This window comes from Camelus bactrianus, chromosome 10 (assembly GCF_048773025.1).
Source record: "Camelus bactrianus isolate YW-2024 breed Bactrian camel chromosome 10, ASM4877302v1, whole genome shotgun sequence".
NCBI lineage: Eukaryota > Metazoa > Chordata > Mammalia > Artiodactyla > Camelidae > Camelus > Camelus bactrianus.
In genome coordinates this window covers 29,519,500-29,533,680 of record NC_133548.1, presented here as the reverse complement: position 1 = coordinate 29,533,680, position 14,181 = coordinate 29,519,500, and the positions used below count along the sequence as shown (strand labels likewise).

Below are 14,181 nucleotides of genomic sequence, written 5' to 3'. Positions count from 1 at the left end.
ACAGGAAAGTGGGGAATGTTAAAGGTAAACTTTGCTTTCCGGGTAGATTTTTCAAGGAGCCCAGTTTCCACTCTTGCTTAGATGCCAAAAACAGTAATAGCTTGGTGCTACTTTAAACACGCTTGCCTTGGGAAATGAATATCCACCTAGTACTTTTCCATTCAAATAGGGCTACTAGTTTAGAGAATTTGAATTGCATGGGTCAAAAATGAGAATTATAATACCTATTTTTGGTTCTTGGCTGTCATCTTCATTGTTAAATGGTTAGTTGGATAAACCAAAACAGTAAATTCCAGAACTGTGTGCAGTCTTAGTTTAGAGTAGGCAAGAAATAAATGCGTAATCATAAATTCACACCTAGATGCTTTAAAGGGATATAAAGCAGCAGATGAATTCAATAATCATCAGAGCATTTCATAATTATAAAATTACATTCACCTACCAAGGCAAGATGGCAATAGCTTTGAGGGCAAAAGTATCCACCGTTTTCCACATCTGTATTTTCTCGGATACTTGACAGTGCATCACCTAGACAGTATTTTTTTCATGCAGCTCAGTAATCTTACTGCCTTAATGATGAAATCTTTCCTAGGAGAAAAGAGTAAAAGTTGGTAAAACAACTCTCATTGTCAATTTTGTCAAATATATATATTTGTGTGTGTGTGTATGTATGTGTATATATATATGTGTGTGTGTGTATATATATATACTGTAGATCACAATGTAAAAAGATAACATTTTCAGGGGGATTTAACCCTTTGATTTACAGCAATATACCTTTCATAGAGTGGGGCCAAAAGCCTCATCCCATGACCCTGACCCCCTCTCCTCCAAAATCAATAAAAATAGCTTTCTGGATCATTTCTCTATTGAAGAAATTTTCTGAATTTCATGACATAATTTAATCCAATGGGAAATAGTTATTGTAAATAAACTACTCTTTACCTATATACTGCCATCATCAATGATTATATCAAGTTAGAATAATGCATTCAAAGGTGCATCCCACAGAGTTAATCTGAAAGAAAGAGCAATCACGTCAATCAAAGAGAATGTCTTGATTAGTGGTATTGTCATTTGACTCATCCATGCAATGACCATTCCTTGAATACTTTACCATGTGCAAGGCGCTGTGTTGGGCATTTTGTTCTGAACTAGACTTGGGTTTCAATTTTATGAAAAACTATCTTTGGTGATTTTTGTTACTGAGTCTAAACTTGTTCTCTTGCCACACGACGGGTCAATAAATCAAGAGAAGAGGTGTTGGGGTAAGGAATAACAACTGTGTTCAGAAAGCCAGCAGACCGCGAAGATGGTGGACTGGAGTCCTAGAAAACCATCCTTTCCTGAGTTTGAATTCAGGCTTTTTTAAAGTAAAAGCAGAAGGGGTAAAGTCCTGGCTCCAGCCAGGCTCTGGAAGGGATGTGTTCATTTCTTCCTTCTTCACAGGTGGTCCTGGTCAGGATGCTTCCTGTGAGCTAAACAAAGGCATTTTAGCTTAATGCTCATTACCTGGGAGGCAGGGTTCCCAGAGATAGGCCATTATGCATATTTTAAGCTTATAGGCAAGGTTCCTTTAGTGGTTAACAAGCAATAGAATACAAAGCTTAAAGTAAAAGAAAGAGATCTAACACAGAGATATTGAGGACTTTCACTTGGTCAAGACATCAAAAATTCTTTCTTAGCATTGTCAACACTTATCAATCCTTAGAAAATTGACTTCATGAATAAGCCATCAGAAAGTCAAGCAGAAGGAAATACAGATATCGACCTTGGCTAGCGAGAGCCCAGAAGTTCAGATTTTCTTCTTTCTTCTTCTAAGAATGTTTTATTTTCTGGCACAAGCAAGGCACAGTAACACATGTAGCAAGGGTTAGACAAAGAAGAATAATGAGGCGAAAATTTAAAAAAAATTTCTGAAACACTAACATCAGGAATAAAATAAAGACAGTGAGAAACGATGAGAAAAGGAGGTAAAAGAAAAATTTAACAGATCTTGGTGTTAGATTTTATCTTGTGGAGACAAGCATGAAAGCTGTATAATTGCTAAGTAAAACTTCTAAGGCCACCAAATATAGTGGAAGAATAAAAAGAAATACTTTGGAACACTTCATTTCAAAAAGTTTAGGAAAGAATTGAGGACTCAATGCCCTAGGACATCTATGTTGCATTACTGCCCAGAGAGCTGACCACAGGACCGATGGGAAAACAGAGCTTAATCATGGCTTCACCACTGGCTACTTGGTGAAAAGGTGATCTAAACTTTTCATGTAATTTTCCAGAGTTATGATTCTCCTCTACTGAGGAGTTGCTTCTCTCTTTCTACAGGAGTGTTGTAATATCTCTCATGCCTTTTGAAGCCTTTGGATGAAAATTTGCTGGAAAAATATAAAATATTACTGCCCAGTTTGCATCTTCATGAGTGCCTTGTATGCAGACTTCAATCGGATGAATAAAATAATGTCAAACAGCAAATGTTTCTGTTGGGCTGTTTGTCAAATACACCAGCCAGGCCAGTTAAGAATTAACAATATTGAAATGGCCTCTGGGGAGTACAAGTATCTCTCTTTTCCAGCATTCACTGGATTTCTGCTAGCATTTCTGTAAGCCAGACCAGCAGCATTTCACACATTAGGTTGTATTAGAGACTGAGAATGTATGAGTGAAAAACATATTATTCCTTGGCGTCTGGCCCCTTAGAAATTGTTCCTACCATTAGTGTTGCCTCCAAATCTGACTTTGAGACGGCTGCTTGCTTGATAATACATGTTACCAGAAAGCATTTGTGAAATCTGGAGCCTGAACAGGCAAAGAAAAAACAAGTTCACCCATTTTGATGAGGTTTCTAGTCAAGAAAGAGCTTGTGAAAACCACACAGCAACTTCTTAAATAAAAATGGCTTCGGAGTTAAGAAAAACCAACGTAGGAGCAATTCAGATTTGGGAAGAAAACTTGTCTGAGTTCTGAATTTAGTTGTAATGTCGTGCTACTTTGTAAAATAAATCTCACACTGAGATTTCTTAATGAGTTGTTTTAGATTTAGTACTGAGCATAGTGTTTGGGGCGGAGGAACCTTTAAAATGTGTGTTCTTGTGAGTTTCCTAGCAGAGTCACGGGCTATGTTCTTTTGGTTATTGTGAACCCCAGCTTATGTTACCAGCCAAGAGCCAGTCCTTGGAGTTCCCTTTGTAATATTAGGGTTTGCAGTAATGTTACTGCCAATAAAACCACTTGAGTATGAGGTCATCTCATGAATGAAAAGCAAAATAATTTCTATGTCTCGTGCTCCTCCAGAAATCACTTGAAGAAATTTATAAGATACTCTAATAAGGCAGTTGCTTCCCCATAAGCCCTGTGACCACCATTACCTCCTTGGTTATGCTCTGTGCAGCCCAGACAGGCAGCTGCTATTATTGAGATGGGAGAAAATAATTTTCTACTAAGCATCTCTTATGTGCTAAGTATTGAGCTCCATGCTTTACTGTCATTATCTTGAATCTTGACAATTCTGATAATCATCATCCCCATTTTAAAGGTAAGGAGACTGAGGCAGAAGAATCAGCCGCAAACCCAGGTTTACTCGATGCAGTGGTCTGCAGGCTTTCCTTTGCACCATGCTTCTACAGCGGCTTGTTACCTAACGTTTTCCCATAGCTCCTAATGCCATAGTAATTGTTGACTCTCCAGTGTGGTTGCTACTCATATTGCTAGCTCAGATGCGAGGGAATCATCTGACAGGATCATGTGGAAAATTCTCCAACTAAACCATAATGACAGCACCAGAATATTCATTGCCTTCCCTGCTATTAAATTCAAATCATAGCCAACTGTTTCTGCAGAAGGAAAATGACAATTGGCAAAGAATCAGATAACTTGTCACAAAAGAAGATAAAGTTTATATTTGACTCTTTCACACAAATGAGCTAAACTAGCTTCCAGTTCTTGTTCTGATGAAATAAATTAAGCACAATTTCCCTCCCCCCTCCAAAAACTATTAAATATGCTTAATATGGAATTCTTATAGTTGTGTGTGTGTGTGTGTGTGCAATGTACTGCATTCTAGCTTTTTTGTAATGAAGGCTTTTGGACTTTGGAGCAAATTGCTATAACTTTTTTTCTTTATGTTTTTAGAGGTACTTGTTATCTTTCCATCATTACCTATCTTCATTTTTATTATTGGGATTATAAATATAATAATATTATTATATTTATTATTATTATTAACCTTTAAAACTAAATTTCCAAAAAAAAAAAAAACCAATTCTCATGGTAGAATATGATAGAGACAGAAAAATCACATAAACCAAATGTATAACTCAATGAATTATTATAAGGAAACACACTTAAATACCATCCAGAACAAGAAATGGAACATAGCCAGCCACCCCGTAGTCTACCCACAAGCCCCAAGCAATTGCAAACCTCTTTTCTCCCCACGTGTAATGGCTCTCCTGAATTTTCTGGTATTCACTACCTTATTTTTCCTATTTAAAGTATTATCACCCCAGTGTACCTCCTTGAGCACTACAGTTTGGTTTCCCAACTTTTTAGTTTTTTGTTACTTTTCCCCTTACCCACAACTAGTTCTATTGGTAAATATAAATGTATTAATCAGCACGAGTGCTGTCAACTATTTCTATTCACTTCAGTTGTCTGAGCCCATTCTCTTGTAAATTCCTCAGGAAAAACTCATGGGAACAATATTCTCTGAATTCTTGCATATTGAAAACAACTTAAGACCTTTATACTTGAAAATCAGCTTGGCTAAATGTAAAATTCTTGGTTCACAACATCTCTAACATGTCGCTATAGTTTTATTGGTAATCCAATTTTCTTTTCCTTGTAAGTAATTTGATATTTTTATCTAGATTCCCAAAAGGGTTTTTTTTTTTTCTTTAAAGACTTGAAATTTTATAGCCTTGGTGTTGGCTGTTTTGGGGCAAATTTTTCGGGGAGTATATGGGTTGATCTTTCAAAGTACAGTTTCAAATCCTTTTTTTTTTTTTTTTCTTATTTCAAGGGGTCTTTTTTTTTTTTTTTTTTTTTTGAAATGTAGTTTTTAGCATTTGTTCTGTTCTTTACTTTGGGTTTCTTCTTTTGAGCACCCCTGTTATGTATATATTAAATCTCCTTTGCCTATCCTCTTAATTTGTTACTTTCTCTCAAACCTTTTATCTTTTCCTTTTTTGACATTTAAATTTTTCTCCCTTTTATCCTTACTGATCTAAAAGCATTATTTGTTATGCTTATTTGATCTTGCATTCCTTCTAATTTAGTCTTCATTTTTAATGATTTTTTTTTCTTTCCTAAATGTATCACCCATTTTTGAGTTTCTAACTCTGATGTAAGTTATTCTTTCATATGTTGTATCAAAGTCTTCTGGATTCATTAGAACCAGCTATAAATAGAAAATAGAAGTTAGAAACAAAATATTTTTTGTCTTTTAGGGGAATATCCGTCTGGCAGGTGTGGTCTATAGGTGTGCTGTTTTACCATTCATTCTTTCTCTCTTTTTTAAAATAACTATGAGACTAAACCTTAATCATTTTTATGTTACTAAGTGTTACGTAAAATTTGTTTTCTTAACTGTCAAGGGGAGATATGACTCAGAAGCCTTTTGTAACTTATGGGTTTAAGCTATATTTCAAACCTATGACTAATAATGTTGTAAGACCTCCTAGGTCTTCTCTTCACTTTCACCTACGTCTTCTTTTTTCCCGGCCCCTGTAATGCTTGATGTGGGGTCTTTTTCTCAGAAGGAAGCTTTATCATGGAACGGAGTTTGTCCGGTGAGGTTTTAGAGTTCATGGGGCCCAGACCATTCTGATCCCTTGCCACAGGCAGATCTCTTGTACTCAGCTATACTGGAAGGTGAAAATCCCCTCCCAGAGTTAACAGCCATCCTCAAATTGCCTTCCTATATGGTCCAGTGAATATCTGTCGGTGATGTGGAATTTTTCACATCCCCCAGGTACCTAGTTGCTCCCCTCTGCTTCCTCCTACACAGTTGCTGGTACCACGTATTATGGCTTTAGAAGGTCCATCTCTATACTCACTCATTCTGTGGGTTCGTGGAAACATCTTGTCACTTAATTTTGCTTAGATATTGCCCCTGAGTTTTTGAGTTTGCACTCTAGATGTCTTGCAGGGAGAATTCAGTGAGATTAAAACTATGTCACCACCCTCGTTCCAGAATCCTCCTTGTTGACGTCATATCTTTATGTCTTATGGAGATTTCCATATTAGTTCAGTGAATTGAGTAAGAGCAACAGTAGATATACGAAAGATTACCTTTTTCTTGTTTGTGTTTAGGGATATTAATGGCATAATCTTTTTTTTTTTTTCATTTTCAGGAATAAATGCAATATAAACATATGTCCACAGTACAAGTAGGACTGAAACGTTAATGACTTTTTAAAGCACAACTCTAGCAGTTTCCCCTAGAAATAAGTCAACAACAACCATGATTGGTGGCTAAAGCATTCGTGAATTATATATACCTAGAATATATAGCTTAGGCTAGGATTAAAGTTAATAGACACTCAGGAAAATAATGCAATTTACTATCCTAGAGTCCATGTCATCATTCAACAAACATTTTTGGCAGTGAGTTAAGCGCCATGAGATAAAGAATGTTGGAACTCAGTTCCCTGATGTAATGAGATGTTTTGGTAAGACTTTACAGGACTATGAGGGAAGCAGAAATTTGAAGAGAAACAAGAATAGCCACAGAGTAAATCCTCCTCAGTTCAGCCCAGATTCACCATCTCTCATGTCCTCTGATAAACCATATTCTCTCCTTCCACTGGGCCTTCTCACAAGCTATTTTTTGGCCTGCAATGACCTTTACCCTTCTATGTAAATCCTACTCAGTCTTCGGGTGTTCACTTGATCATCACTTCTTTATTCTCATAATACCCTGAACATTAGCTTTGGAAGATAAATCACCACAATGTGTCTTTCCCAGAGGCTGTAAGTTCCATGAGGTACAAGTACCATATCTATTCTATTCACTCCCGCATCTTCAGTTCCTGGCCCATGGTATGTGTCTAATAAATGATAATGGAAAAATAAATCTCAGGAGCTCTGGTGAGTGACCGCACCTGGGAAGTCATATGTGGCAGTGTCATGATTGTAGTTAGAAATAATATGCAACGTGATGTTCCTTTAGATGGTTAATTATCCAATTTTTTTTGTTTATTTTAGCTAGGAGAGTGTTTTTCACGTTAAAATGCAAAGACTGAAAAAAAGATATGAACATTATGTTTTTGATCCAATAAGATAAGTAATGATTTCAAAAGAAGGCATTCTTCCATATCTGACAAGAAGACTTTGCAGCAGGTCAGCATTGGAGGCTATAGCTGCTGGTGACAGTGAATCGAGGGTGCATGTTTAGAACACCGTTTCATATGAGTAGTAGTACTTCAAAAATGAAAAAGAGTATAAATAAATTCAGCATCATTTTCCAAATGTGAGCCATGAGCCAAAAGAGTATAAAATTTATCACTATGGGTTCAAAGAACAAATCTAGCAAAAACAAATTTAAGCATTCCATGAATACTGATTCAAATTTGTCACAAAATACTATTAATATCATGAAATGCCGTGGTATGTAAGATTGGCCATCTAGATTAGAATGAATCTAGTAAATCAGCTTCCTAAACAATTCCATGAAATACTCTCTTAAAGTCATGATTTTAATGTACAGGAGCTTTTGACAAAACTCAAAAGGGAAAGTTCTAACAATTAAAATTTAAGAATGACATGAATAGCTCAGTGGAAATACTTAGGTTTGCTTAATAACATCTTTGGCAAAAGCAGTATTATTTGTACATTTACAATTACCTGCCCCAGTACAATACCAAGGAAGTCTACTCCATTAAATTAAGATGCTCGACTGAGCCTGCCTCTTCAGCTTCAGAACAATCTGGTCCAGCACCTCTGCTTCGTCATGACATTTCTTGATAATCTGCTTGAGTTGTTACCTTACTTACAACCTAAGAATAGGTCTTAATGAGAGGTGCCTATAAGTACACCCTAATCTCATCAAGGGCCCACAGTGGGCTTTTAAAAAATGCTTCCTACACAGACCAGTGAATCATGTTTGCATTTATTTCTGTTGTGTTTTATTGGAGATTTAGATTCAAGAGGGATAAGTGAAAGCTTAGAGTCATAGACAACCAGCAGCAGCCTTCCTGGCATGATTCATTTCTATGAGGAGGTAAAAAGGTAGATCAAATGACATTTCTAAGATTTTCCCAGACTTATGCTATAACTATTAAGAGAATGTTTTACGATTGGAACAGGCAAACTCCTTTCCTGGGATGTATCATTACGTGTGAGCATAGACTTTTAGGCTATACATCCCATACCGTGCCTAAGACACTTTAGGGCTGAAAAATGTTTATCATTCCCTGCCAGTTAGCTCAGAGGGCTGGAGAACTGCTCTGATGAAGCCAAGTCACAAGCCCCATCCCTGTAGAAGCCAGTTAGTGTCAAAGAAAAGATCTGTTCTCTGGCTAAAGCTTGCACCTCGAATCTGAGCCAGCTCTTGACCACAGCAAAACTCAGTTAGTTTACCCCTGATCATAGGTGGAACCAGGAAAAAGAACGTAGGTGGATCAATGCACAACCAGCATCATTCTTGGAAAGAAAATCTAAATAAGTCATTTCCTCCTGACGGTGTCAACAGCATCATCTTCTTAGAAGATGTTATACATTCTACAACTTGATGAAATCACCTTTTTTGTACCCTAAATCCCTTCCTACATGTTGATTATTCTTGGAATGCTGAAGTTGACAATCGTCTGAATCTGTATTGTGGATGGGCCATGGAGTGACACAAAGAGAACATATATTTCTTGGCTACAGTCGTGACAATATAGTGGATCATCTAACTTATACTTGAAATGAGTTGCAGCAGGCTATATATATCCTCTCCTCCTTTCACTAAGCCTCTTTCCAGTTCATGGCCACCTATGGAGGGCTCTTAAATCTTCAATGAAAGATATACAGTCTTTCTACCCTAAATTTAAATGAGGAAAAAAAAAAAAACACACAGAGCAAAATAGCTAGTTTCATCCTCAAATCCCAGAGGACAAGGAAGAAACCCTACCTTTCCCTTTCAGATTTCTCTGCCTAAAATGCATCTCCCAGGAATTCGCATTTCTCCTTCCCTTATTTTGATCAGATTTCTGTGAAAAATTGCGGCTTTTTCTAGAGCACTTTCAAAAGCATCATTTCTGGCATGATATTCTCCTGCCCCCAGTGCTTATATCCTTGCCTTGTTTTATTTGTAGCACTTATCTCTTATATAAGATTTGGTAATTACTTGTGTGTTTGTCCTTTTTGTTCCCTGCTATATTTCTAATGCTAAAACAATATCTTGAATAGAACAGGTGTTCAATTAACAAATAGACATTTTAACAGCAATAAAATGGCATGAATATATAGTGACTTTTTTTTTGAGCCAGCTTTGTTTTATTTTGAGACATGGCTTCCTTCCAATTACCCCTTGCCTCAATATTCCAAGGGAAAAGCCTTACAAAATCTGAATAATTGTTGCTTTTCTTGCCACAGAGTTGCAAGTAATCTCTAGTTCTTTTTTTAATTAACTTTTAAAAATGTGTAAGTCAAGCTATTTTTTTGGTAATGAGGGTAAAAGTAACATAACATAAAATTTTAAATTTTTAAGTATTCAATTCTGTGTAATTTAGCACATTGACAATGTTGTGAAACCATTATCTCTAATTTTAAGACATTTTTATCGATACTATTATTTTTTTAAACTAATTATTCATCTTAGAATGATAGAAAACTAATCTATTACATTGCACAACGGTAAATAAAGGAGAGAATTAAGCATTTATCTCATCATCCCTATGTAAGCTATTATATGGAGTAACCAAATAGTAGATGAGGGAAAGTGGATCTTTTTAAAAATATTCCAACTGATAAATTAAAAAGAAATTATTTATTTGGCATTCCACTATTTGGAATTCCCAAAGAATTAGCGGACCAAGCCACTGAGCATGAACAAGTACAAGTAGCACCAAAAAATAAAAAAAGACATCTAGATATTCTGTGCCTTGTAATAAAAGAACATAATGACATCTATAGTTTTGCCAAAGAGAGAAAAAAGAATTTGTCTGAGCTTCTGCATTTAGCTTACATTTTTTTAGGAAAAAACAGAGGACGGGAGAATATGTTAAACTACATTATGAGTATATTACCAGCAAAGTTCAGACTCTGAGGAACTCTATTGGCCAAATTCCCTAAGTTCTTCAAACCATAAATTGTGATAATAATAGGCTGGAAAATAACCATATAGACTAAGAGACTTAAAAGACATAACAACTTTTTCATGTGCAAGATTAAATGTAGTGCCTAAGGATATGCACATTCAGGAATAAAAATATAAGGAAGTGATAAATGTAGAAGTTATGGTCATGGCTACTCTAGAGAAGAGAGAAAGGAACCGTGACTGGGACAGGGCATATGTTTGAGCTTAAAGTTATATTTCTTGATCTGAGTAAAGTTACAAGAGTATAATTAAAAATTCATTAAGTTCCCTCTAAGATCAGGAATAAGACAAGAATGCTGTTTTCACTGCTGCTGTTCTACAGTATACTGGAAGTTTCAGCAAGAGCCATTAGGCAAAGAATAGAAAAAATGGCATCCAAATGAGAAAGGAAGAAGTAAACCTATTCCCTAACGGCATGACTGTATATGTAGAAAACCCAATAGAATGCATACAAAAGGGCTACTAGAGCTAATAAATAAATTCAGCAAAGTTGTAGGATACAAAGTTTATGCACAAAAATCAGTTGTGTTTATGTATATCAGCAATGAACCATCTGAAGGAAATTAAGAAAACAATTTCATTTACCATGGCATCTAGAAAAATAAAATACCTAGGGTTAACTTTAACCAAGGAGGTAAAAGACTTGTAAAAGAAAAACTACAAAACATTGCTGAAAGAAACTAAAGAGGGTCTAATAATGGAAGGACCTCCTATATTCATGGATTGTAAACCACACTATTGTTAAAGATGGCAATACTACCTAAAGTGGGCTACAGAGTCAGTACAATCCTTGCCAAAATTCCAATGGTCTTTTTGCACAAATGGAAAAGCCAATCCTCAAATGTACACATATATGTGTGTGTGTGTGTGTGCGTATAATGCAAGGAGCTCTAAGTAGTGCAAACAATATTGAAAAATAACAAGGTTGGAGGACTCACATTTCCCGATTTCAAAACTTACTGCAGATCTACAGGAATCAAAATATCATGGTACTGGGATAAGGATAGACATATAGATTAATAGAGTACAATTGAAAGTCTAGAAATAAATTCCATACATCTATAGCTGATTATTTTTATTCAATGGGGAAAGAACAGTCTCTTCAACAAGTAGTACTGGGACAACTGTATACACAAATGGACCCCCTTCCTCACACCATTTGCTTAAAAAAAACCTCAAAATGGGTTGATTATAGAGCTAAAATCATTAAACTAGGGGGCAAGTATTCATGACCTTGAATTGGGCAATGGATTCATGCATATAACATCAAAACAACAAATAGAAGTTAATTGGACTTCATCAAAATTAAAACCTTTTGAACATCAAAGGACATCCCAAGAAAATGAAAATCAACCCTACAGAAGGGGCAAAAATATTTGCAAATCGTTTATCTAAGAGTCTAGTGTAGGATATATAAAGAACTCTTACAACTTAACAGAAAAAGATAATCTAATTTTAAAATGGCAAAATACCTGAATACATTTTTTAGAGGAGATATACAAACAGCCAACAAACACATGAAAGATTACTCAACATCATTAGTCATTAGGATATTACAAATCAAAACCATGAGCTACCACTTCACATCCACTAAGATGGCTATAATAATTAAAAAAAAAAAAAAAAGACAAGAAGTGTAGAGAGAGTGTGGAGAAATTGGAACCCTCACACATTGCTGGTGAGAATGTAAAATGGTTCAGCTGCTGTGGAAAATAATTTGATGATTCCTTAAAAAGTTAAAGATAAAATTATGATATAATCCCATAATTCCACTCTTAGGGATTACCCCCCCCCCCAAAATTGAAAACAGTTACTCAAATAAATGCATGTTCATGAACATGTTTGCATGATCATACTAGTACTACTCACAATAACCAAAGGGTAGAAACAGCACAGGTATCCCCCAAAAGATGAATGGATAAACACACTGTGGTATATCCATACAATAGAATATTATTCAACCATAAAAAGAATGAAGTACTGATACATGCTACAACACGGTTGGATCTCAAAAAAATTATGTTAAGTGAAAGAAGCCAGACACAAGAAGTCATGTATGATTCCATTTACATCAAATATTCAAAAATAGGTAAATCCATAGAGACAGAAAGCAGATCGGTGTTTGCCAGGGACTGGGAAGAGGGCAGAATGGGAAGAAACTGCTTACTGGGTAAGAGGTTTTAGTTTGGAATGATGGAAATGTTTTGAAACTAGCTAGATAGAGGTGTTGGTTACTAATGCTGTAAGTGTTCTAATTGCCACTGAATTGTTCATTTTAAAATAGTTCATTTTATGTTAGGTAAATTTTGCCTCAGTAAATCATTTTTTTCAAATGCATTAAGCTACCAAAAAACATAACCTACAATCCCATATACACCTCTTTATAAACTCTGTAGGAGAGACTAACGTGTAAACGTATTCTTTTTTGGAGAGGAGACGAGAAACGAGGGGATGCTGATTCTGAAATAGTTACTTTGGGCAAAGAAAGGTCAGCCTCCTTTCCTGGCTCATAGTAATTATTTTATAAAATGAAGTTTCCATTTCCCCCATGTCTCAAGTTCATGCTAACACATTTCCTCTGGCTTAGGGACAGCCTGTTACAACATATGTTTCTTGTATTTTACAGACATACTTGGCAAGTGCAAGATAAACTTGATGCAAACAACGTGGCTTACACAACTGGGAAGCTAAGCTTCCACACTGATTATCCAGCCCTCCATCACCCACCTGGGGTAAGGTGAGCCTCGACATATTTTCCATGAGGCAGGCCAAGAACCAATATCCTCCTCAATTTTGAGCCTAGAAGATTATATGTTTCACTAGCTAATTTGTCATGGAGCTCTTTCTCCAAACACAATCCAAGCTCACAAAATCTCTGTGCTTAAATCCTGAACAGCGTCCCAAGGGATAGAAGATTTCCATGTTGGTTTTTTTTTTTTTTAACATTTCTTTGTTTCTCCCTGGAAATAACTATTGGTGCTTTTCGCTTTGCTAAGACATTTTACCATAGCAGTACATTTTGAGGTCTTTTTGTACATTTACTGTTCTCAAGAGAGTTAAAAGAGAAAATGAAACCAGGGAACACAATGTAGAGTTTTTCCCAAAAGTCACGTGGCCATCATTCATATCAGTTAGCTATTGCTGAAAACACACACACACACACACACACACACACACACACACACACACACACACACTATAACTTAACAACTGAAAAGAACAACCATTTACTTAGCTCATGTTTTTATGATTTGGGCTATGTTCAGCTGGGTAGTTCTGCTGCTTCTGAGTCTGCTAGGGACTGGCTGACGCCGGTGGTGCCTGAGATGACTTGTCCCTGCTCCATTTGATCTGTCATCCTCTCCCTGCACCCTCACCCCTGGTTAGCCCGTTAATGCACACAGAAGGTGGCAGAGTTTCCAAAGGGCAAGCCAAACCGTACGAGGTCTCTTGAGACCTAGGCTAGTCATCAGCACAGTGTCACCTCTGCCTTGTTTTATTGGTCAAAGCAGGTCATAAGTTTAGCCCAGATTCAAGGTGTGAGGAAGTGGAGGCCACCTTTTATGGGAGAAGCTGCAAAGATGTACTACAAAGGAGTGGGAATACAAGGAGCAAAATAACCTTGGCTGCTTCTGGAAAGCATTTGCTCGCCCATCTATCAGATCCTTCATCAAGGAGGGAGATGTTCACCACAGAGCCACAAATCTTCCCGCTACAGTTTTACAAAAGTATCATTTTGCTAAACTAAGAAATAAATGATGAGGAAACTACCTTTGAAAAGATATTTCCCCCCCTATTTTTAGAGCTAATGGGATGAAATGAAATACACACACAGAAATCTGTATCGTCAAGGGTAAATGAAAGTGAAAATTTGGGGT

The 14,181-nt window shown here is 36.3% G+C and overlaps 1 protein-coding gene across 3 annotated transcripts in view; it reads left to right on the top strand.

Annotated features, from left to right (window-relative positions):
- BBOX1 (gamma-butyrobetaine hydroxylase 1) overlaps nucleotides 1-14,181 on the top strand; it is a 54,983-nt gene that overhangs the window by 29,229 nt on the left and 11,573 nt on the right. For all 3 annotated transcript variants that reach the window (XM_010964750.3, XM_045523887.2, XM_045523886.2), the window contains one exon: nucleotides 12,930-13,035. In XM_010964750.3, the coding sequence (XP_010963052.2) occupies nucleotides 12,930-13,035 (106 nt within the window). The remainder of the gene's footprint in view (nucleotides 1-12,929; nucleotides 13,036-14,181) is intronic.